At 49.0% G+C, this 25,791-nt stretch overlaps 1 protein-coding gene across 2 annotated transcripts in view; it reads left to right on the forward strand.

The window, feature by feature from the left end:
- The first annotated feature begins 9,742 nt into the window (after nt 1–9,742).
- Nucleotides 9,743–25,791, forward strand: part of LOC122389548 (alpha-catulin-like) — a 67,200-nt gene continuing 51,151 nt past the window's right edge. For both annotated transcript variants that reach the window (XM_043381699.1, XM_043381700.1), the window contains exon 1: nt 9,743–9,896. In XM_043381699.1, coding sequence (XP_043237634.1) covers nt 9,894–9,896 — 3 coding nt within the window. In that variant the 5' untranslated portion in view covers nt 9,743–9,893. The remainder of the gene's footprint in view (nt 9,897–25,791) is intronic.

Genomic DNA, 25,791 nt, shown 5'->3' on the forward strand with positions numbered 1-25,791 from the left:
CCCCAGGTCATGTCAGGTCAGGTCACCAGGTCAAGTTAACTGACCAAGCCTAAAAAAAGTTTGCAATCACCTCCAGCCTGCAGTGTTTGTCAGAAAGGTGTTAAAGGTAGTGTGCCAGCTTTCTTGGACCGTATGGAGTTAATGGCCCAGATAAGGAGAACCGGATTTTTAGAACTTATCCATACCTTCAAAACTCATGGAAACGTCTTAAATTCTTCAAATTTTGAGTACCCCAGTGCGAAATTCGCCCCGACGGGTTGTCGGTCGTACCCCAACCACATTTCACACCACTATGAACAATAAATGCACACACTGAAATCGCTATTACCGATATGCTCATCCAATCAAGTTTCGATAAACCCGTTCATCATCATCTCCTGCGGTTTCGAACACGCCTGTTAGGTGGCTTCTGATGCTCGTCGAGGTCGGAATTTCCAAATACGCGTGGTGCGTCGGGCCGCGCGCTCTGACTTCGGCCAAGAAAAATGCGTCAGCTGATCATTGTCATTTCTGCCACTTGCGTGTGGTGAAATGGGGTCATAACTTATAAGACGGCTTTTTCATATCAATTATTTTACATAAAATCATATTTCAAACCATAAATAATGTTCGACAGCCAAATAAAAGAAACAATACCAATACGGGCTTACAGTTTAAGGCTCGACATTGTGTTGTCTACGATTAGACAGCTGATAACTCATTCCCGTACGTCGTATGGTCGTAACACTATAATGACCTTTGCTTATTGTCACAAGTGCGCCGCATTCGCGATTGTTGCCCGACGCCTGTTTGCAGGTGAGCCCACTACAGTTGTTATACATATCTAAAAACCGAAAAACTTTTAGGCGAAAAAGGCACTATTCCAGGCCAATTTTTGATTTTTTGCAATATTAGGTAAAAACAGAAGCTTCTTATCCTAGGAAAAATAAAATGGGAAATCTTTCAAAGGTGGCACACTACCTTTAAACTTGGTGGATTGCATGCTGTTATGGGCGCCTACAATTTGTATATCTCGGATTTTTTATATCTGTGACCTAAGGTCAGGTCAGTGGCGTGACCTCTCCATTACAAGTCAATGGAGAAAAATGAAAATGCCTCTAGATCCGTGTGTACGCATCGGAACAGTCCAAATATTTCAGAATCACAATGATTTAGTCCACTCGTGATGACCAAGGTGTCATTTTTGCTGATAGCCTCTAGACAGGTCATCCGAGGTCACTTGAGGCTACAAACAGTTTTTTGCCAATAACTCGCGATTGGAAAGAGATAGAACGCTGGGGATGGTCTCATTGTGTTTGTCTTGTTGAGACGCATCGACTGATATGCAACATGACCTTTTCCGGTAAGGTCATGACCTTGACCTGAGGTCAAATTTTCAAGTTGACCTTTCAAGGTCAAATTATAGTTCATTTGACGCGTCTCGGCGAGGGGAACACGATTCTGGCAATAGAAATGTCGTGGCTTTTTGTAGTCGAAAGTTATTGTCGAAAAACCGCTTTTCGTAAAAACAGCTATTTTTGGAGTTTTTGCCCTCTGGAGGCTAAACCGTTGACCTGAGGTCAACATTGATAATGACCTTTTCAAAAGAAGAGTTCAAAAGCTATCGATTCCTCTTCCATGCGTTTTTCTAGCTACCATAATTCCTGAGATAGCGGCATGTTTTCTGAAAAATATAATGACAATTGGCAAATTTTGACCTTTGATGACCTCTGGTGACCCCAATATTGCTCTAAGGTGAAAATGACCGAAATACTTTCAAACGTACGCATTGAGAGCTATCGACTGCTTTTTACCGCGTCTTTCTAGCCCTCTTAGTTTTTGAGTTAGAGGTGGGTGGTAACATATGCCCCCCCCCCCCCACTAGGGCGAAGTTGGCTGAGACCGCCACTGGGGCGCGGGTTAAAAAAGAGACAAAAGTCCACTTCACATAGATCGAACAAGTTGTTGTTTGCCATTCATTCTTTCCTATAAACAGCATGATTTTTTTCTCGTTTGTGTGAAGTGCACCATCCAACGTCAGGTTTGGACAGAAATAATCAATGAGTCATTGGCTGATCTCACTGTCTCAGCAGTTTGAGCGTACCGTTTATTTTGATAAGCCATTTACCAGTTTTGGTTGGAATACCATGCCAAATAGAAAGCCGTTACTCAGCCAACGACTGAAGGAACTCACGTTATGTTTTATTACCTTTGTGAAATGTTGGAAGATCCTTTTTTAGCCATGTACTCGCGATAGCTAAACAGCTAGTTGCATGCATTGATGGGTCTACCAAAAATGGTTTCCAATGAGGATGAGGTGTACCATTATATTTGCCTCCAAATGTTCTCAATTTTCCGAAATGCATGCTTTGGCTTCCATCTCCATGCTCTGATGTGCAATGCACACCAAACTTATAATAAAAGTCATTTACGTAGGGAAAACGACAGACCAAAGGACGCTGCGATAGGAGCAAATGCCCCAACTTCCATTGTCCCTTCCCTTTTGCCTTCCCTTTGGATCCGACAGTGATTGAACACAGAACAATAAACATGAAACTAAAAGACAACTATATTGCTTAGGTATAATGTCTATCAAGTATCAACCATGGGCGGGGTTCATAAATTTTGAAATTCTGTTATACAACAAGTGGCAATCCTGACGACAATCGGCAGCTTGTTGAAAGCTTCACTGTCTGTCCCATTATCGGCTCACCTCCTAATTCTGCTGACTTTGGTCCTAGAGGTGTCGTCTTATTAAACTTTTTTATAAACGCAATGTTCATTAGGTATGAGCGTTTACGTATGCACTGCGCATATTTATGCATGGAAGCGGGTGTGTATCGTGCACGTATCCTGGTACACTCGATTACTTACTCGTATTGCCTACAACAAAGAATGCTATATTGTGTGCCAACTGCCAGCAAAGAACCTAATCCGCCTCTGGGCTCAGATAAGTGACGCGCGTTTGTCGGCCCACAGCTCCTCGGAGGCGGCTGGGCTAGGTGGCGGCCGTATGCCTGACTGGACCAGCCCATCTGCCGCTCCCCCACTCGCTAGCTCAGCCCCGGACGGGCCGTCGGCCGACACCCACTCTCTGTACGGGCAGGTAGCTCCGGCGGCCATCCGTGCCCCCCTCGTGCCGCCTTATGTACTCTGGTGGCCGGCCAAAGTCCCGTCAGCGCCGTTAGAAACGCGCCCCGCGCCCACCGCACCACCCCATTCTTCTTCCTCAAAACGACGCTGAATTCCTCGTCTGTCAGAGGAGTTTACTTTTCGCCAGAATGCAGAACACGGCACGCATTTGGCAGCGCGGCTATTTTCGTGGTTACCATCGACGCTGTCGGACAGCTGTACGCTACAGCTAGCACCCAGGCATTAATTACTTTATTTTATTCATCTTAGTTGAGGAGATGAGGTGCCTTCGCACAACTCCGTCGTCTAGTATGAACTGAGCTCACTCATGTGACTGATATTCCTCTCCATAGATGGCGCTGGTAGTTCACGCCTGAAGTTATACTGCTCCGCATGGCATGACGATCGTGAACAGCTGGAGCATGGGACGCTAGAGTATGGGATCCACAAGCTCATTGGATTGGGTACTGGATACGGCCAATTTTATCGTGCCTGATCTTGTACTTGGTGAACAGTAACTTCTGTTTGCCTCTGCTGGCAAGAGGTGGCGCGGACACCGTCGCCGTCGCCACCGACGTCGCCACCGACGCAGCCGGGCGGGCGCTAACGCCGGTCGGTTGCCATTATCCGCCGCAGGAACAATGTCGTCGGACACGGCAAGACGAATCGGCGCCGACTGCTGAATGGAGAAGGGCTGAGCGTCCGCTCGCCGGCCGCCGCGGCGGATACTCCCTCCGCGCGGCCGGACGGTGGTCACTCTGCGAGCACAAATTATGCTAATAAAGCACACCGACCCCGACACGTCATGCGTATATGGCTGGTTGGGCAAAGGGCTAAGTATAGTTGACTTATACATATCGGGAGAAAGATTTCGACGTCAATAAGGCTGTGAATGACTTTATTTTTAATCATAAGCTTTCGTGGGGCAAGGAAAATTTTCATTATTCACCCAATGAAAAGTCGGTTTTAACTTTCATCAACGTCTTTTTAGATCCGGGCTCGGGATTAAAACAGACATCACTGATAAGCCCGTTTCAGGAGAGACACGACCCTCTCTTTGCTGTGAGTCGGTTCACCCCTCCAGATTGCAGCGGGTCCGCGAGTTGAACACACTTCCGATTGCCGGTCGAGAGACGTCCGCCACCGAATGAATCCCGACGTGAGTCTAAATGAGTGAGCATTTCTCTGCCTTGTCCCGTCGGGATATCAATTATAGTAGATCTTCGTCGGGATCTTCATTTAAATTGGATTTTCTTGAGCCGTCCATCCCTTCTATTTGGCTTGGCACGTCTTTCAGTCGGTCATCGTATTTGCTGGCCGGAAGTTTCTACTTCCGGTGGAATTGGGCGCGGAAGAGAGTGGGGAAGAGAGGAGGTGAAGATGAGCCCCTCATTTCCCAGTGCTCTCGGCCGTGAGTTGCGACCTCCGGGCGAACACCGCGCTGGCGAGAGAGCCACTGAAGAGGAGAGGACGGACCCGGGACGCCTCTCCGTCTCGTTTCACCGGCGGCTGGCCTGGAGCCGGGCCAAAGGCGGCAATATAAGCCCATTTACGGTCGACGTCGAATGAAGAATGGGATGGAGCGGTGGCAGGGCGCGGCCGGAGAGAGACATCAGGAGCAGATGTCGTGGCCGACCAAAATCCCACGCCGCGGATATCAGAAATGACGCTGGGCATCAGACCTCGATAGAGAAGATGACCTTGTAAAAAAAGAAAACCATCTTTTAAAAGATATCAGTATTTTCAGCCATTCGCGCAAGAATCGCCTGCACTACACCCTGCACTTCTTCTGACACTTGCTGAAAAGCAAATGAGAGAAAAAACGTAACATTTGAATAACAAAATTGCAATATCAACAGCTTAAAAGTGGCAATAATAGATTACTGGAATAACAGAAAGCAGACAGCGCTTGAACCGTTAAATCCATCCGTCAGCAATACTATTATCAGTGCAGTGATCACACGAGACTCACTCTCGGTCTGTTTGTGTTCGCTTTTTGCCGTGTATTGTTGCCAGCCGTCCAGACGCCTCGCTCGCTGACCGTCGCTCGGCGACGGCAGGCCGCTGACTTGCGAACATGTGTCAGCGAGACGCGGGCGACCTACCGCCGCTGTGTCAGGGGAGGGAGAGACTAGAGGGCTGACACAACACGGACAGCTCCCCGCTCTGAGACAAGACAAGACTGGCGCGGCAGGCTGGCGAGAGTGGTATTGAACTTTAAAGGGACTATCCCACCTTTAAAGGGACCCTCCCACCTTCAAAAAAGTCAATGAATTGGCATGAAAGTGATGTCGCTCGGTTCAAAAAGAGCAAAAACAAATATCTACCAAATTTCATCGAAAAATATTCACCGGTTTTCAAGATATTAGACTTTTACTTTTGTTTACTTTTTGGGATCTCCGCTGTTCCTAGCGACTTCATTTGAAAGTGCGGCATTTGTTGCGCGCAAAGCAGCATATACCACCGCGTGCTACAAAACGTTTTAGTCAAACATTTAAAAATCGTTAGATATCTGCGCTGACGTCACACATTCAGAGGGGTATTCCTATGCATTAGCCCCTCTGAATCAAAATGCTGCAATTTTGAAATTCAATATTTCCGATTTAAGGCATTTCTCGGTGTTGTGAGTGCCGAAACCGGTAATTGTGAGCCAGGGACCCCATTTTGGCTATCTCAACTCAAATCTAATGTTAAGGTGGGAGGGTCCCTTTAACCCATGAGCCGCTGGGGGGGGGGGCATAAAGTTGCCCCCCCCTTTACGTTTTGTGAAATATCTCCGAAACTTGATGAGCTATGAACGTGAAACTTGGCATAGCTTCAAATGAATACCTAGGCAATGTTTGAGGAAAGTTTAGTGGTTGTAGCACCTAAGATGACGTCACAGTGACGTCATAAAGTTTTGTCATTTTCCGATATGGACCGTTTCTGATGACGCTGAGCATGAAACTCGACTGTAAATGAACTAGACAGCACCTGCTGTCATCCTAAAACATGTTACTACACTTCCATCTCGTTTCTGACCAATAATCGGCCCTTTATATTCGGTCCCATATATGTGATGTATCGTGAGGAATATGAGAGTCGCAAATCTATAATTTCACTTATGACGTCACTGTGACGTCATTTCAAATGGGATCGACACCAAATTTGAACACAACCTCGGCTAGGTATTCAGGAAGATGTGTGCAAAGTTTCGCTTCTCTATCTCTTCGCGTTGCGACGATATCGTCGCAGAAGTAAAGGGGGGGGGGGCAACTTTATGCCCCCCCCCCCAGCGGCCGGCGGGTGGCGCGGAGGCCCAGCGGCCGCCGGGTTAACATGGGGTTTGAGTAGAGATAGCCAAGTTTGCGGCGAGGTTCAGAAACCACTATCTATCTAGGTTGCAACCCCCGCGGCCTCTTGGTGTTGAAGAAATTCGTTATCTTCATTTGAAAATGGGCCTTGTACAAGGCCCTATCTTCAACATGGAGCGACCGTTAGTGTGACGTCACCTCGTTTAGTCATTCGGGTTTGTTCGTTGAAAAATCGCTTAAAACTTGGTCTGAACTTTGTTGTGGTGCCTACAGAGTAAAAAGAATCAGCTTTATGACAGTAATGTGGCCTGGGGAAGGAGGTAATTTTGGGCTGTGACGTCACATATTTGAAAGTTTGTGTTTGGAATATGGGAAGCCTAAGATGTTTAAAGGGACTATCCCACCTTCTAAAATGTTGTTAAAACCAGTTAAATTGTGCCCGACTTTATAGATTAGATGACCAGCAACACGGTTCTGGCATTTATTTTTCATTAAACATCTTAGGCTTCCCATATTCCAAACACAAACTTTCAAATATGTGACGTCACAGCCCAAAATTACCTCCTTCCCCAGGCCACATTACTGTCATAAAGCTGATTCTTTTTACTCTGTAGGCACCACAACAAAGTTCAGACCAAGTTTTAAGCGATTTTTCAACGAACAAACCCATTTAAATCAGAATGACTAAACGAGGTGACGTCACACTAACGGTCGCTCCATGTTGAAGATAGGGCCTTGTACAAGGCCCATTTTCAAAAGAAGGGAACGAATTTCTTCAACACCAAGAGGCCGCGGGGGTTGCAACCTATGTAGATAGATAGTGGTTTCTGAACCTCGCCGTAAACTGGGCTATCTCAATTCAAACCCCATGTTAAAGGTGGGATAGTCCCTTTAATGGAAAATAAATGCCAGAACCGTGTTCCTGGTCATCCAATCTATAAATTCGGGCACAATTTAACTGGTTTTAACAACATTTTAGAAGGTGGGATAGTCCCTTTAAGCTAGCTGAGGACATCGCTGTTAGGTTCGAGTCAATAATTATGGATATTATGCGTTGTTTAAAAAGTATTAGGTATTGTTTTCTGTAAAATGGGCAAAACCAGAGCTTATTTACATCCACAACTTGGTAACCGATAGACATATTTGTCCAGTTCTCCAGTCTGATGCCCTATCCACCATTTGATAGCTGGAGCTGCTAAAAAATATTTTGTTGACAATATATATGCCAAAACAGGATAGTCTTTTCGATAGAAACATGTTGACTTCTTACGAATTAGTTCCTACGAGTCACGCTGTCTTGTAACTACTAAACTGCAAAACTATCCGACAACTCCGTACCTACATCGTCGCATGTTGTCCACCCCGAGCGTCCCGTCCCACTCCCGGGTCATCAGTTGGCGTCATTTTCTGGCGTCACGACACGGACCGACTCGGCGGTACGGTCCGGTGGCCGTCAGAAACGACATCCGGACTGGCAGAGCAGGCCGTTTTCCACGGATAATGGGGTGTCCAGACATGGCGGGCATGGCCGCTGGCCGTGACGCCACCGGGGTCAGTCGGGGCCGGGGTGGGGTGAGGTACTGGAAGATGGAGGATTGGGCGGATGGGGGCCGATGAGCCAGGAGGGAGTGTTGAAGTCTGGAAAGCGCCGATGAAGGAAATGGACGCACCGAAGCACGAAGCTTGAGTGCATGTTTTTATCACTTTTGCCATAATCAAGGTGGAGCCTGATGGTCTTTGATATGTGTAACCTAATGCTAATTATTTACTGTGTTTCTTTTATCACATGATACTTGATAGGTCTTCATCGAAACGTAAAACATATTTCCATCGATTTGGGTGCCGGTTATGGCCATGTTTTCCCAAACGGATGTCGCTCTGTCGGCCACCGATTGTCGCTAAGGCGCCATTTCTATTGACATTCACCAGGCTCGTGCCATTTTGTATCTGGTGATAGACAGCCCCTCCGAGAGTGCAACCGTTTATCCATCCACCATCAGCGCGGGTCTGTTCCTCGGTCTCGGTTGACCTAGTTCCTCGATATGAATCATTCCGGATACTATCGGCCGTTCCCCGGCGGTCGTCATTCATCCTTCTCCAAATTACCTCTGCTAGCTGTCCAGCTCGACTCTCGCCGGCTGTGTGACGTCATCGGGTGGCTGGTGGTTCCCGGGTGACGTCATCACAACTTGATGCTACACGGCGAGTCAGTGTGTTATTAACCAGTTATGGATGTATCAAGGGAGAATGTCCGGCTGACACTTAAATAACAAGAAACTTGTGATTCATTCTTGAGCAGCCTAATAACCGTGTTGGTATCTTCCCGTTTACATTTCGATTGTTTAATGGTTTCCTTATCCGACTGCACCTTGGCAAAAAACAATCAATCTTTATGACAATCATTGTGTGGAGGGAGCTTTTGTGCCCATGCTGTGACTGATGTTCGAACCCTTGTGCAAAACGATGCTGGTGGTATGCACGTTCACTTTGTTTGTAAGCGCTTGTAAACGTACATTTATTTTCATCAACGTCTTCATTGTGATTTTCCGTTCGTCTCGTCTCATACCCAGATGTGCGTTATACCCTTTCACTTCACTACCCGGGAGAGGGGAGGCAAAAGGAACGATATCCACGATGCGCCACCGACAATCCGGGGCTCCTTGCGTTCTGACAAATAGCCTGTGGCAACCGCTGGGAACGTGACAGCTGGGCGGACTTCCTTCCTCGCTGTGGCCTAGCTGGGACTTTCGCTATCACGGCGCGAGAGAGGGTTTACCGACTCTCGGAGAGTAGAATCTAGCAGTAAGCTGCTTAGGTTTATACTGTTTCTTGCCCTGCCCTGAAATCTGATAATTATTCATTGGTTGACGCTGTCTCGAGCCCGGTTGGCGGTATGGAGCGCAGGCGGCAGACAGAGACCGCCGTGTTGCTGAGTGAGCCGCAGCGGCGGCGCCGTCAGACTCTGCAGACCGTCTGGTCGTCCAGACCGTCGGCCCTCGTCTCGAACCCAGGGGCGCGGCGGTAGCGAGCTGCAGCCGGCCTGGCCGGGGCTCAGCCGCCGCCGCCGCCCGGGGCGGCTCCAGACGCGTCCCCGGGCCGGGGCGCCGGCCTGACCCCGGGCGCGGGTCTGTCCGGCGCCGGCAGCGCACCAGTTCCGATCGGCGCGCCCGCTGTCCTCTATTTCCGGCCGGCCGGCCAGTGTCGCTGCCGCCTATTCGCAGCTGGGGCAGCTATTTCGGCGGCGGTGGCGGCGGCTGTCGATCGGCCGGCGGCGCGCGCAGCTCGGCGCGGCCGGCGGCGGCGGTGGCGGCGCGCCGGTGCTCAGAGTGGCGCGACACTGCACACCATGCGCCGGCGGCGCGCCGCTCGGCCGGGCCCGTCCTGCTAGTGCTGCTGGCGCCTGTGCTGGTGACTCTGCTGGCTCTGCTGGCCGCTGTCAGCGGTCTGGGCCGTCTGCTCGGCTGGATCGCACTCACCCCGCTCATCAGAATGGTGAGTGGGCCACGACCGAGGGTCGAGCGGTCTCCCCCCGGCAGCTCCGGCAGAGAGGACGGAGCGCGCAGCCCGCCGAACGGCTGGCGCTGGCTGTCTAGAGATCATTTGGAGGCTGCATTGATGGAGTTTCGTTGGCAGTGAGACTGGACATCTCTAGGTAACATGTTAGTGGTGTGATGTGACTGCTAGCTGCAAGTCAGCATCACTATGGCCGATTTCTGTGATGAACACTGTCGAACGATAGTGTACTGGATAGAGTATACAAAGAACAGTAAATATCATTATATTTTCATTGTAGTACCGACCAAAATATCGTCACAGAACCGTAACCATGACTACTTTAACACTCGTACGCTGATAAAGGGTTAACTCTTGCCCCATTTTCACGCAGTGCATCGATAGAAATAATCACTGTTCTGCTTACGCGTAATCCGGAAATGTATTTTATCTTTAAATACTTACCCACTCTATTTTTGTACACGGCTCTCCGGGTTGGCAATTGACATGTGAGGTTTTATTAGTCGAAGGTGTATGTAAGAAGAATTAAGTACCTGGGGCCAACTGTCTCCAGTGCTATGTATTTATAAAATTATCGTATAAAAGCCGGTAAACAGCATCACTTTGGGGACCATTACAAACATAAAAGTTTTACACACCATGAGCTTCCTTCGAAGCTCCGGTTCTGCTCACCTTCTTGAAGCTAAATTTAGGTTACTTCTAGAAATTGTTTCAGGTAGCCGTTACAAGCGTGATAAGGTCAGATTCGGCTCAGTCCCTTGTGATTGGAACACAGCAAAGTTTGCGTTCTCGTCGGGGTCAGTGGCGTTGAATTTGATAGATCGCTGTGATTTGGGATTTGGGATTCTTAGACCAGCCGCAGCTACCAGGCAGTGTCCGTGATTCATGTATGGTCGATAGATGGCAGTAGTAGTATGGACGCCTGTGAGGTATGCTGCACCGCACGGCCCGTCCTCGCTCGGATACGGCCGTATGACAAATGGCGCGAGTTTGACCACCAGAGACTTGTGCGCGATATCAAAACTTTAAATCAAGAGAAAATCGTTTTCTCGGATGTCTTGGAAACATGAATTCGGGACATGGGACAGCATTGTTCTCATGATGTTGCAAGACGTCCAAACTATTGGACGTCCAAACTATTGATAGACACGACCGCGACAGCTAGCAGGCCGCGGCATGAGGCGGCGGCAGTGCACTGCCTCGAGGACAGTATCACCGCTCCGGCGCCGTGTCTGTGTACGGCTTCCCCTTGTAGCGCCGGCGGGTCGCGCTGCCTCGTTAGATGTCTGATGGCGGTGGTCCGGAACGAATGGATTCGCCCCGCTGGCTCGTCTGGCTCAAACGCTCCCTGCCGCTCCTGTTGCGGAAATTCAATTGTCTCAATCGTGCAGACGAGACTGCATGCCTCGATCGCAGTTTGTGCAGATTCAGGCCGGTCGTCCCGGACCGAGCAGGCATGTAACCAATCGCCGCGCTGGACTAGTTTCCGTCCCGGTCCCGGCGTCCGACCCAAACTGCCCGGCCCGTCTCGGTCCGTCGGAAAACTTTGTTCGAACAGTCGATAACGATGGGGCCCGTCGAGACCGGCAGTTCGAACTGCGCCCGTGTCAGGCGAGGGCTCACGTCAGCGCCGTGGTGTCTTCCGCAAAAGTCGCCTCGTGTGTCTCCGTCGGAATGGTGCTCAAATTTTACGGCACCCAGTTACGAGCGAGCAACAGCGAAAGAACATCTGGAAACTCGTCTTGGGAGTGATTAACGCTCGCTGAATGCCATGGCCGCTGAAATAGTTATCGTTACTTCTGCAGCTTGCTGACAAGCGACAGTTCCTGGATTTGAAGCTTGGCACCGCACGTATCGCTTGCAAGTTGCTGTTGCATTGCAGACGACATTGCGAAAAAGAACTATTACGTCGGAAAGCTGTCAAAGTTGTGGAAAATTTAGTCTCCAAATAAGGTTAGGGACAACTTTATCAGAAAATGGCAATCCTGAAACATCCAGACTTTATTGCAAATAGCTCCTTGCAGCTTGAATGAATATTCTGCTTCCATTAGCTATTGCTTAAAATTCAGTTTTATGAATTCGACCAAAAATGCACATTTTTTTCTGGGCATCCGGCGAAACAAACCATTCGAATGTGTTCAAGCTCTCTGCAGCTGCATCTGAGCACATCTGAGAAACGATATCCGTCGCACCCATATGAGGGATCACTGGCGGAAAATACTTAATCCATCCTAATATCGTGCCATTTCGATGCGAATATTCGTCATCCCACGTCTGGTGGTGTTACTCCCATGGCTGGGCAGGCGCACCACCAATCCATCCAGGCCGTACGGCCATTTATCACCGCGAATGAAGCCAAATATTTCCACTGATACGGTTCTGTGTGACAGCCGTGTTTTATTTATGAACAATAATTTCATTAATTTGGTAGTCCATTACATTTATCGGACTGCACTTTGTTCTGGTTATTTATTGTGATTAAATGTCTTGGACCTTGGAATATTTCGGTCCTATATCATATATGATAATTGTGAACTTTATTTCCTATAATAATATGTTTGCTGTTTAGTGAGCTCTTGGGCTGAGCTTAGAAGTGTTTTATAGTTACGGCTGCAGTTGTGTAACTGCAGTTTCAATGGGGCGCTCTGTACAAGTGTCGCTCGGCTCGTTTCTCTAGAGGGATTAGGCTCTGTAAACAGCCCGCCCGATCGACCGACTAGCTGCTAGTTGGCTGTGAATTGGAACCCGAGCCGACTTTATCGCTGGTCAAAGCTCACTGAAACACTCGCAGTCATTAGCTAAATTGAGCTGCACTGCCGCCGCTGTTTGCGGATGTTAACGGATTGGGCGACTGCAAGGGCTGATGCTGGGTATTTCGGTTAAAGCCTATATGTGGACTGAAGAGTGTGTCGTGGCTTAGGTCTTGTAAGTCACCATGTTCATAAATGAACTCCAGTGCAATGGTAGTGGTGGTGCAAACACGTAAGTGGTACTAACTGGTTGAAACTGGTCATTCTCAGACATGACTTCATCATTCGTACAAGAGTACCAGGGCTTAAAACTTTCAGTGCATTGTATTTCAAAATAGGTTGTCGTTCAAAATTTGACATCCCATGAAGAACAGCACCCCTGTTACACTGCACCATGTCTATCTCAACTACTTTAAACCGTCTATATGTAAATCGCTTTTGACTGTAAGAATCATTTGGCATTTACAAAGCTATCCATGCTCCGGCGGCTCCTCTGCTCCTCCGGGTCTCAGGAAGCTACTGATCTGAGCACCTCCTGCTCCTTTGGTCCTGTGTGACGCCCCGGGCAGGAGCGGATGGTCTCTCCTTCCAGCTGAGATACTTCGGTAATGACTGCTCCGGGCGCCGCGATAGGAGGGAGCAGGGAGGGAGGGAAGGAGGGAGAGGAAGAAGAAGTCATCCCCTCTGTCTGAGCTGCTGTCCATCAGCGTCTGGTGTAACGGTATCTGCGGAAACGGCCCCACCCGAGCATGGCACTGCTGCAAATCGTCGCTGGCACTCGACGTGGTGGTGGGGTCCGCTGGCCCCTTTTAGTGTAGGGATGTGACCGTACTACTTAATTAACAGCGTGCTCTCTGAGAAACTCAACTTGCCATTGCATCATTGGATGAGAGATTTGCAACTCATAAGTATCGGAGGCACAACATGAAAACGTGCCAACTGCCAACAGGCGTTCTCCTTAGAGGAAGTACCTACCTCACTAGTCACTGAGCCATCACGAGACTCCTGATGCTTGTCGCTGTCCCCTGGCTCCCGCTGTGACCTGTGTCTGGGTCGTGTCGCTGTCCCCTGGTGACCCTGTGTCAGCCGTGTCACTGACCGTGTCACCGTGTCAGTGGGAGGAGCGCGTGAGTCAGCAGAGACACATCGACCTGATGCCGTGATCGATCCCCCTGCCCGTGCCGACGGCCCGTGGCCCCCGTCCGACCGACCGATATCTTCCCGGGGTCTTCTGATGGCGACATCGATCTCTTAGGTCTCCCCCTGACTCTGTGTGTATGTGCGTGTGCCTCCTCGAATTTTGAATGAGTCGGGATAGAACACTCGTGCTTGGTGCATGATCCTGTTTCCTTAGTCTTGACATTGCACTCTTACATTCAACATTAGGCTATCCGAAGGTGACAAACAGTTGACCCGACAAACAGTTGGCAGATCTAACAGTGGAGATAGGGAAGCTGTGCAATATCTATCGTTCTCTTGTTTCTTTATTTAGGGAGGCGTTATTGATATGAGAAATAAATAACTGCAGAAAAAGAATCGTCAAGGGGGCATCATCAGTGCGCTACCATCATGAAATGAACAAATTTAACCTGCAAACCACGCACGCACGCATTGGCACTCTTCGCCCCCACGAAGACACCTACCTTCACAGACGTGTCAAGCACCACCGTCGCTTTTAACATTTCCCTTTCCTTCACCGCGTCAGCTCCGAAACGTGTTGTGCGGAGAGAGCGGTGGAGAGAGCGGGGGAGAGAGCGGAGGCAGAGGGTGTGGGGAGGAGAGAGGGAGCCCGGGCACGCCGCCTCTGGATCGATCCGCCGCCTCTGCCCGGCTGCCGGCGGCGGTCACCTGCCGCCTCCGACTCTGCGGAGCGCAGGCCGGCTCTCGGCGCGCGCTCTCTCTCTCTGGGCTTCACAGGAGCGGAGACGGTAGCAGCGATGGCGACGACAGGGATGTTGGTTGCCGGGCAAGGACTGGTTCAATCATGCACACGCACCGTCCTGATGGAGCCTCAGCCAGCAGTGAGACTGCTCCGCAGCTGAGCGTGTCGGTCCGTTCCTGGACGACAGCTGGAAGTCCGTGACCTGTTGATGACTGGATCAGTTGCCTTGGGATGACTTTCTTTAATGGTAGTTGGTAGATGATTTCTTAATCCACGGTCTACACCACAAACTAGATAGATGGTGACACCGAATTATCCTTTGTAATAGTTTCGTTTCCTTTGTTATTTCACGCCTAACACTTGTGCTTGAATACCTGTTGATTTCCCGGACTTTCGTGCTATGTCCGCTTAGTAACCCATTCGGGCGGTCAGCGTATCCGGGTGCCTACCCGACAGTATTGTCCGCCTATTGTACGAGACGCAGCGCAGTGGCGGAGATGGTGGCGCAACTCATCACTAATTCAGCCGGCGCACCCTTCAGCAACAGTGTCAGCTGCGAACGGCCCGGAGACGGGCAGTGGCGCTAAGGCGGTGTGAGAGGTAATGCGAGGCTGGGCTGACCTGAGACCGGGAATAATGGCCTGTTCTGGATGAAACAGCTCGTCGGAAGGAAACTGTTAATGAATGAATGATGATGACGTGCGAGTTGTACCTAAGTCAAAATGACACAGCCATTACCGGGATTTACGAAGGACTGTGCGTTAGAGCGTCGCCTCGGATGGCGAAGGGTGTTAAAGTGACAGAGTGTGGAGTCTGAGAAGCCTGACCGTGATTTCTGCTCAAGGAAGGTTGAATTAGGAGGTAGGGTCTAAAAGGTTGGACTATGAAAGGCAGATAGAATCTCATCAGTTCAACGAAAACAACACTGAGTCTAGTGGTCTATCTTTGATGAAATAAAGGAAATTAAAAACTGATCGTTCCATAACTGGACAAGGAATCAAATAATTTATAAAATCATAGAACAGTCCATAGCCCTCAGTAGCCTGTATACCGAGGTCTATGTAAATTAGCATTCATGCCACCGTTTCAACAAAAAGTTGATTAAAACTCTTAAGTAAGGGGTTATAAACGAATTTTAATATTTAGTTTGCGTCGGGCTAGTGAGAAAACGCCTGTTGCCTTTCAGTAAACATAAATCTACCTCTGCTCAAACACTTAAATATACCATACAATTATTTCCTTTTATGTTTTTGTGCGCCCAAAGCTCATTTCTTCATAAGTGCTAAACCGAAAATCGCTCACTTCTTGACTTTTAAAAGTCTGCCCAAGGTTCTCAGTTTACAATCGTGTTTCCATGCACCAAGTTGGCAGCAGTTCACTGCTGAAGCGATAGCTATCACCCATTTCAGGCAGGAAATAGGTTGCCGTCGGGGTTCCAAACTTATGCCTTCCGTTGTCTCCGGAACTTTGACGTGTAAGTCCAGCACCCAAAGAGCCGATTTCTCATGACGGTTTGGCCCGATTCGTCCTTGGGGTAGACCCTGTAGATTTTTATGCACGCCACCGATCGACGACGGTCTCAGGACGCCTGCAGCGGTCGATCCGTCAGCGCTCGGCGGCGGGCGGTGGTTTGCGCTCGTTCCCGTCTGCCGCTCTTCCGAGCTGCTCTGTCGAACCATCAGTCAGTGTCTCATAACCAGCCGAGCTTGCACTCCGGAAGAGTCTGCCTTCCGGTCGGCGGTAGTCTACACCTTTTTAGGCGCAATTTCAAAAAGTTAATGACCAAATTCAAAATGTTAACGTGCATTTCGAACGTAAACTTTTTGAATTTGGCCTTTAACGTTTTGAAATGGCGCCTAAAAAGGTGTAGTCCTACGGGCTAGCCGACTGCCACATATAGTCACATTGCTAGACTGATATGTTGCACTTACTCCATATCCAACTGCACTGCTACACTGTTTATTGACTAAGGCTATCTTTTAATTTCCACCTTATTCATGAGTGCAAGATGTCTGCTTGTCTCCGCAGTGAAATTTTAAAATTATCCATTGATTGTGTAATGTGTTTCACACACATTTCCCTCGACATATTCTGAAAAAATGCATAGCTATATCTCATAAAAAGACAAGGTATGTATAGAGTTGAATTAAAAGGCCAGCGAAAGGTACATTTACCTCTGAAATTTGTCATTAAATCTTGTTTTAATGTAAAACTAGCTTTTTATGATGAATGTGCAGTTTCGGAGGCTACTGGTTCTGTTGATGCCTTAGGCATACTAAAAGCTCACCACTACCGGCATTGGTTCAAAGCACCCTCTGAATGATTATTTTCTCTTCACCCACCTAATGCCGGACCTAGATGTAGCCGATCGGTCGGACGTCTGTCCTTCTCTGTCCAATCTGTCCGCAGCATGTTGCAGTCTATGGACGACTGTCTGCTGTCCCATTGCCCCCTCCCCGTGTCCTCTGTCCAATCTGTCCACAGCATGTTGCAGTCTATCGACGACTGTCTGCTGTCCCATTGCCCCCCCCCCCCTCCCCGGTATCTGCCGGAGCGATGCGGCGACCTTCCGTCGAATGCCGCTGAATCGATCCGGGTCGTCGGTGGCTCGTCGGCCGCCACGCGCTCTTCCCGCTCTCCCCCTCTCTCTCTCTCTCCTCCTCCTCCGCGCCACCGACGCTTCCTTCATCCACCACTCTTTCCCAGCTGTCCTGGAGACGCGATCTGTGTTGTGTTTCCAGCTGTTACTCGTCTATTGGAAATTCCAGGTGCATTCAGCAAATCGTTGTCTTTTTTTTCTCAAATTGTGTGCGGTGAATGCTGGTACAGTTCATAACTATCTCAATCTGCAGCATTTTTCCATTCATTTGATTCTTCCTATTCTCAGTATTCAGTGCTTAGCTCTTTTCTCTCTCTCTCTTCCGGTTTCCACCGGCGGTTTATTAATCAATACAGAAAAATAGGCAAATAAGGTATGTAGTTTGAGTCAACGAACAAAAACATAGTGAATAGATAGATGGCGCCACCGGCTGGCAAGGATACAGGAGATCAGATGGATTAGTAATGTTAGAGAGAAGACAGTTAGTTGTTAGTGAAGGTTGGTAAAGGAGGTGACGCCATCATTAACAACAAAAAGTCGGCCGAGTGAAAAACGGCCAGCATTGCGGATTGCCCCTCCTCGGACGGGTACGGGGACCCGCAGTTGCTACTGTACAGCGACCCTGAGTAAATTGTCTCAGCACCCTCACAGTGAACAAAGATAAGCTGTCCGAGGGCACGCACAGAAAACCTCAGCTGCTCTTGTATAGGGACCGGCAGTCGATATCAATATTATCGGTTGTTACTGGACAGGACAGAGGGCTAGAGTTGGGGTTCGTGTACAGTAGCAACTGCGGGTCCCCGTACCTACCGCTGACCTCCAGCCAGCGTGCGCGCCGTCGATTAAACGGCCGCGGCGCCGTCGTAGGTGGCAGTAGATGGCGCCAGCATGCCGTAGCGCCGACCGGCGGCACAGCCGCCCGGCCGTCGGCGCCACGGCGGTAAAGCCATCAGGCCGCCGGCGCCACGGCGGCGCAGCCCTCGGATGATTGTGCCGCGGGGCGGCGCAGCCCACAGCCGATGGTACTCCGGCAGCGTGGCCGCCGGGTCGCCGGCGCCCCAGCAGTACAGCCCCCAGGCTGACGGTGAAGCAACGGCACAGCCCCCGGACCCCGGGGCCGCGACAATAGAGCCATCAGGCCCCCGGCGCCGCGGCGGCACAGCCCCCCCCCCCGGACGAGGGCGCCGCGGCGGCGGCGCAGCAAACAACCGACAGCGCCACGGCGGCACGGCGACCGGCGCCCCAGCGGCACAGCCCTCGAGCTGACGGTGACACGACGGTACAGCCTTCGGGCCGCCAGCGCAGCGGCGATGGATCCTTCAGGCAGTCGGTGTTGCGGCGGTTCAGCCCCACGGCTGACGATACTGCAGTGATACAGTTGACGGGCTGCTGGTTATGCAGTGGTGCAATGCAACCCTCGCGTTGACGGCGCCGCCGCCGGTGCTGCAGTACCTGCAGTGGTACAACGCCCGCGCTGCAGGCGATGCAGTGGCTCAGCACCACGGGCTGTCAGTGCTGCAGTGGTGCACTCCCGGACTGCCGGCGCCGCAGCGGGACTCCCGGATCGCCAGCGCCGCAGCGGAACAGTCACCGGGGCGCCAGCGCCGCAGCGGCGGAGACCCGGCCACATCAGGTCGCCGGTTGGAGTGCCGATGATGGGCGGCGCAGCTAGCTGTCAACGCCGCGGGCTGGTGGAGTCTGGAGAACAGGGATGTGTGTGATTAACACAAGTCTTGACATCGGCCGAGGCAGAAGGCGAGATAGGATGTTACAATAGAAAGTGAGACCGAGTGACCACTCTGACAGAAAGAAGTGAAGTAAACCAAGTTCAATGAAATCAGGCGCTGTGGACAGGGTATAGGGCTGCAACGATTCCTGAGGCCCTGCCCACAAACGCAAAGTTAAGATGAATAACGTAAATTGTGTGAACGAGCCTGGTGGATGACTTAAAAGCAACTTAATTATTTGTTAATATTGGTCAAAGAAAATTAACTTGGTAACTTTCTTGAAAAGTGACTTACTCAATGGTGAATGGAACATCATGAATGTCGGGTATTTTACTAGCAATGATATTATTCCAGATTCCCGGAGCTCTGGCAAATAGAGTAAACTGATAGTAATTACGCAATCTGTGGTTGGGTATAACACGACCTGACAGCGATAGCACTTGCCCAGAGAAATGTTGATTATTACGTGTTTCACGCAATGGGTTACTTAAAATGAATTTAGTGGCCATGATATTTGGAAGCTTCCCACGAAGGTAGTCATGAAGGATGCAGAGGAGTTGGTATTTAACTAGATCATCAAACTTAAGCAGCTTGAGCTCTTTGAAGAGAGGGGAGCTATGTGTTCTCTCCCTCTCTCTCCCTATATTACATACATGCAAAGATATAAGGACATTACCTTGGAAGGTGTATGTATTGCTAATATTTAGTGCATGGCGGAAGCCAACCAACTTATTCATGCCACAAGTCACAAACACATCGCTGGACTCGGTGTGCAGAAATAAAACACGAATTTTTCCCACTTTCACTCACTTATCTATTGCTGAGAGCACCTAATGCTGCCTTGAGAGATCCGTTTCGCTCGAAGTCGGAAGCATCAGCCTTTGAAGAGCCGTCCCAGAGCGGAAGTACTGCCAGTGAATAAGAACCGAGATCGCAGATAGACTCGCATCTCTGCTGCAGCCCTCAGAGCTCCAGGCCGAGCCCTATTGACCGGAGGGACGTACTCAATAGCTTGTTGACGTAGGATCAATGCCAGACCATTCATGCGTTTCGCCGATATCGATTTTGTTCGCTGATGTGGAGTGCCTCTCCAGAACAGCAAAACGAAAAGAACTCAGAAAATGCGTCATCAAATCTATGATAACTGACAATTATACAAATACGAGGCAACAAGCCTTGCAATGTCGTATATGCTCCGACTCATCGCACATTTGTAAGTGGATGCGTGTATCACGCTTTTATATATCTGGACATGATCTGGATTAAGAAGTAATAAGTAGAATCTGCGGCCATCCGAATATTTCCAGCAGCTTGCGTTTTCCTGATATGCTACTTGCCAGTCTTCTACCATCCACCCTCACGCCTTTCATATGCAGCAGTCGCTTGCTTCTCACTAGCTCGCACTTCATTGCCACATCTGCTGACCTCCCCTTGCATTGTTGCTATTCCGACGCAGCCGACGCCTCCAGTAACGCTCACTTGGGGAAACTCTGCCTTCCGGCATATGCAAAGTCTTCACCGTCGTTCTGACCTTCCGGCATATGCAAAGTCTTCCCCGTCCTGCTGCCTTCGGCGACGCCGCGATATTCATGTTTGATCAATGAATATGAATATTAGTCTTGTACCGCGCGCCGGAAGTCTCGTAAACCCGGGCTCCGTCGTTGGAGCTCGAGCTGCAACTTCCGGTGTCCAAGGAGCAACTGTGGGTGTCAAGCAGCAACTTCCCATTTTCAAGCAGCAACTTCAGAAGCGTTTGCAATACCTAACTTCCGGTAGCAATACCTAACTTCCGGCTGTCTTTGCTAACTTCCGGTAGCAAGGACAGTCTGCAGCTGACGATGTTTGCGGAAGCAGCCAGCTTCCGCCCCTCAGTTCCCGAGTCATTAACTTCCTTTAGTACCCTAGCCGAGCCAGGGTGAAGTTGCTTAAAAAATGCAGACGTTTCCGGGCGCCAGTGTTGCTCGGGTGTTCGGCAATCGATTGGAGCCGGATCGCCGCCACTGCGCCTGGACTCGGTGACTGGTTAGGAGTTTGTACTGCTGGAAATCTCTAGGTGAATCGTACATATGTATATGCTCGTATACACAACGGCAGCGCAGAACAAGTAGTTTTTGTCATGTAAGTATTTAAAACACCAGCTTTGTTTATTTGTTGTGGCAGCTTTCGAAAGATGTTCGTGTTTGTTCTTCAGTCCGTATGAAAACACTAAAAAACACACACAATACACAGGTACTGACCCCCAGGTATGTTCCTGTGTATTGTGTGTTTTAGAGAGGCTGAAGAAAAAAACGAACGTCTTTCGAAAGCTCCCGCAACAAAGAAACGAACTGGTGCTTCAAATATATTTAATACTAGAATGTCTCTGTCCCAGCTAAACAATAACATTTATCCCTCGCCCGCACATGGGGGGGTGGTTGCCACCCCCCCCCCAGGTAGTCTTTCTGCTCTGCACTCAACATTTTTAGCGCTAGAACGCTGATTTTTCGTATAGCTGCTCCTCTATCCTTTCTTGATGTCCACTGAAAATTTCAAGTTTCTGTGATTTTTGGTTTCGGCGATATGACCTTGTTTTTCAGGTCATGTCATGACCCAAATGGCCAATTCTCAACATCTTGCGTTTGCCATGGGTCTTGCGAGCTTTTGACACCCTGATTTCGGCCTTTTTTGCCAATATTACCTCCCACCTATCATGGAACATGTTGTTCGACGATGTACAGGGGTCAAGGTCAGGGTCAAGGTCAACCTAGGTCATCTAAGATAATTGCGTTTTAGGCAAGCTGAGTTTACTTTTTTTGAATTTTTTTGACTGCATTTTTGGTAAAAGCTTCTCAGAGCATGATTTCATGTAATATGGACCCAAAAACAATCGGTGCACACATCAGTATACACACAGACACACACAGACATACAAACACATATAATTGACCTTGACCTAACTTGACCTGAAATGACCTCAGCCGCAAAATTCTGGTCGGGTAGTGTGACAAAGAGGTTCTAGCTGGCCTGGCACCAGAAAACAGCGTCGTCATCGGTATTTGATAAGCAGCGCACTTGATATCCAACGGTGACCCAAAACAGCAACATTTTTTAGTTTGACCTGACCTGGAAGGTCAATGACTGACCTGAGAAGGTAAAACTGGGTATCATTGGATTCGTCTCTTCCCAAAGAATCTTTTTGGTCTTTACCGCTAAGCTCTATCTCCAACAGGAACGAAATGGCGCGGGGGGGGGGGTGGCAACCACCCCCCCCCCCATGTGCGTTCTAGGATGGGAAAATGGCATGTGCGGGCGAGGGTTATAGCTACAAACCAAGTACCTAATTTTGTCATTTTACGCCCCCCTAAAACGTCTCATATACTGATCTCCCCCGAGGAATGGCGCTTTTAATGATATATTTGTTATTTCATACTCGTACAATTATTTTGTTCCTTATTCATAAGCATCACGGACAATGCATTCTTTTCATTGTATGGCGGTCAACCGGATCCTTATGATCAGATATATTCCAACGATGTCCGATTTCATCGAACTGAAAGGATTTAGAGGTACAGAATGCATGCATCTGGAGGGCGTTTAATGCATACAAATGTGTCGGCCAAGGCTGATTTATTTTCATTACAGTTCACCGTGACAGCTGGGCCGAGCTGCGCAGTCAGCTAGGTTCGTGACCAAGGCCACTGACGCAGTTGTCCTTTATCGGACAAACATACAGCAATTTTACTCGGAATCGCTCTTCAATAGCAATAATTTCTAGAATAAATGCATCGCATCCAAAACTAACTGCCTGCACATATGCTATATGCAGTAATAGAAAAACTTGTGGGTACTAGTAAACAACATAAAAGCACCCTCAATTCTCAAACACGTAAACGTCTCATGAGTCTGAACCTCGACCAAGAGCAGCGTCTGCTCCCGAAGCTCATGAATTCCAACTCTATCGGCGACTCTGCCCTCCAAAGCGGCTCTATGAAACAGTCCCACAGTGCAGTATATAGCTCCGTCTGATGCAGAGGTCACGGTCGAGCTCTGTCTGATGCAGAGGTCACGTTCGTGACCGCGGGGCACCGATGGGTCACCTGGAGCATATCGTCGAGCCCCGATATTTACTGCAGTCAGACGGAGAGTTTGTTGACTAACGTTAATAGCCCCGGAAACAAACTTGCCTGCAGAGGATATCAGTAAACACCGTGGTCATTGATCAGGTCATATTGCTGAAGGAGCATTTTTACCACCACGTAACTGCTTTTAAACATTGAGTTTTATAGATTGTGTGTCCCTTTTCCTGTTTCCTTTCATATAGGGTTAACCCGGCACCGCCTGGGCTATTTCCGTACCCACGACAGCCTGGGGGGGTCGGATCCGACCCCCCTGTTATCTCGAGAACCAATGGTCGTATCGAGCCCCGCGAGGCGGCGTTCGAAAGGTCTCTACGAGACCTTCCCAAAGCACTCTTAAGATTTTAAGATTGAGGTCAACTTTCGGGTCAAGGTCAGGTCAAAGGTCAAATTTAGGGCTTTTGCATGATTAGGCTTACGGACAGCGGAATCGATAGCTGCTGCTCAAAACTCACCAAAAATGGCCTCAAAGGCCTAGTGAAGGTACCATGTGCGTATAGGGGTCATACTAAGTACGGGTCAAGGTCAGGTCAGGTCACGAAAGGTCACGGTTTTCACTTTCTGCTACATGGGCGTGCGACACATGTTTTATGGCTTGTTTTTCACGCCGAATCCGATGGTAATGGTTATACGTGACCCCAAGTCACTGTGCTGGTGATAAGTGTGCATTGAAAGCATAAAAAATCGTTTATACCATGCATAACTAAACGAGGGCCAAGAAAAAAAGTCAATTTTTCAACTTTTTATTTTTGACATAAAAATGCGCTCTTCTAGACGAGCTTTGTCCCAGAAATCTAGTGGTGCCATTTGTTTTCACATGTGATGTTCAGAAGTGCCTCTAATTCACGAAAATGCTTATGACGTCACCATGCCCTATGCATGTTGGAGCTATTTTTTACAATTTGGGGGTCAAAAATCAAGATAGAAAGCTGAAATTTGGTACACCTAATTTTCTAATAGAGCTCTATAACATATATTCCGGTTTTTTGGAAATTCCCAAAATTTTGGATTTTATTAGCTGTTTTCCAAAAAATATAGTTTTTTGAATTTTTAGGGGTAAAAAACGCATTTTATGAAAAATCCGAGATAGCCATTTTAAAGAACTTGATGAGATGCGTCTATTCATGTCCTTAATTTGCAATTTGCTTAAAACCTCGATTTTTTGCGATTTTTTAAACATTTACCATTTTTTGACTGAAAACGCCATGCATGTAGTTACATCACTAAAATCGATACATCTAAAAAAAATTGATTTTTTTTCCTTAAAAATTGCACAGGAGACGTCAAATTGATAGGGGAGAAGGTATGCAAAGTTTCAAGTAGATAGCGTAAGCGGTTCATGAGTTATTCAAGAAAAACGGAGGGGGGTCGGATCCGACCCCCCAGGCGGTCGCGGGTTAACTCGAATGAAAGTCATTTTGTATGGGAAGGATAAACATTCGAGGAATCAGTTTGAGCTTAAGGTATTTTTCATCGATTTGGTGCTCTCTAGTCTCTCGGTCAAGTGTGTAGCGTGATCATTTCTACTTAATTGTTAGCGCTAATGACTGTTAGTATGACTGTTAGTATGTAACGGATCCAAGAACAAAAACAAAGCTAAAGCACCGCAACACGCCGTTTTTTCATTTTCAGTCCTATTTTTCTCGTTCGTAATCAGGTGCTTTGGGCTCATAATCTGTTCCGACTGTTCAGCTCTAAACAGAGTCGTGCATAGTGCGGGCTGTTTTGCTCTTTCAGCTGGCCGTTTTGTGTGTTTTTACCCGGGAGCTTTTCCACCTGACGAGAGTTGCAGTCTGCTGTGTGGATCGATACCACTGGGCTCCCACTGCCGGCCGGTAGACCCAGCGCCACCGGTCCGGTCTCCGACTGCTGCCCTCAGGCACAGTGACCTAGGCTGAGAGCAGCGCCATTGGTGAACGGCGTTTGGTCAGGTCATCGGGGTCCTGGTAGAAGTGCTACTCTGCCAGCCAGTAGCGTGACTTGTTCCTCATAGCACGGGCGTGATTCCGTGCAGTTTTGCTCCTCTTTGCTACTCGCATTGAGGTTCACTGCGTGAGCCTATTATGAATGTCACGGAACATGCGCGCCGCTATATTTACACATATCTGACTCGATTTTTATGTGCTTCAAAACATGGTAGCTCTGTTTTTATCCCCAACATATACCTAAAGCTCATGGCATTTAGTGAAACAATGAGCGGGCATGTTTATTCATACAAATTAAATTTAAAGGTTAACACTTCGCCCCTCCTGGCACTCTGGATGAATTGGGCTATTCAAAGATGCTGCACCGCCGCACGCTGCTGTAGTGCGGAACAGCCTACGAGCGCAGGGAGCTGTCCGCCGGCACAGTCTACCAGCGCAGGGATCTGTCCGCCGTCCGCGCAGCCCGGCTGATGTCTCCCGGTGCGCGGTGCCGCTGGTATTCTATTCTCCTCTCGTCTCCAACCTGCCCTGTAAACGGTGGCCGGTTTATTTTCGGCACCACCGCCTCTCAAGCGGATAGCCGACTGCCCACTACATGAATAATGCACCGCAGGTATAATACCGCGGGCAGGCGAAATTCATATGAACGAGGCCGGCAGGGTGGATTGGTGTTGCATATTCCTTCTCGTCTGTATATGTGTGCTGGGTTAACTGCAATTTAGATGTGCGAGGTTGGCATCCGTGTGGAGCTCTAGTATATTCGCCTGATTTTTTAGTATATAGTTGCTGTCACACAAGCATAGAAGCCAGGGCTCATAGTCGGATTCTATGTAAGAGTCAGAAACCCGGGCTCGGAATCAGAATCGAAGCCGCCCT

Source organism: Amphibalanus amphitrite, unplaced genomic scaffold (assembly GCF_019059575.1).
Source record: "Amphibalanus amphitrite isolate SeventyFive unplaced genomic scaffold, NRLGWU_Aamphi_draft 000361F_arrow, whole genome shotgun sequence".
Classification (NCBI taxonomy): domain Eukaryota; kingdom Metazoa; phylum Arthropoda; class Thecostraca; order Balanomorpha; family Balanidae; genus Amphibalanus; species Amphibalanus amphitrite.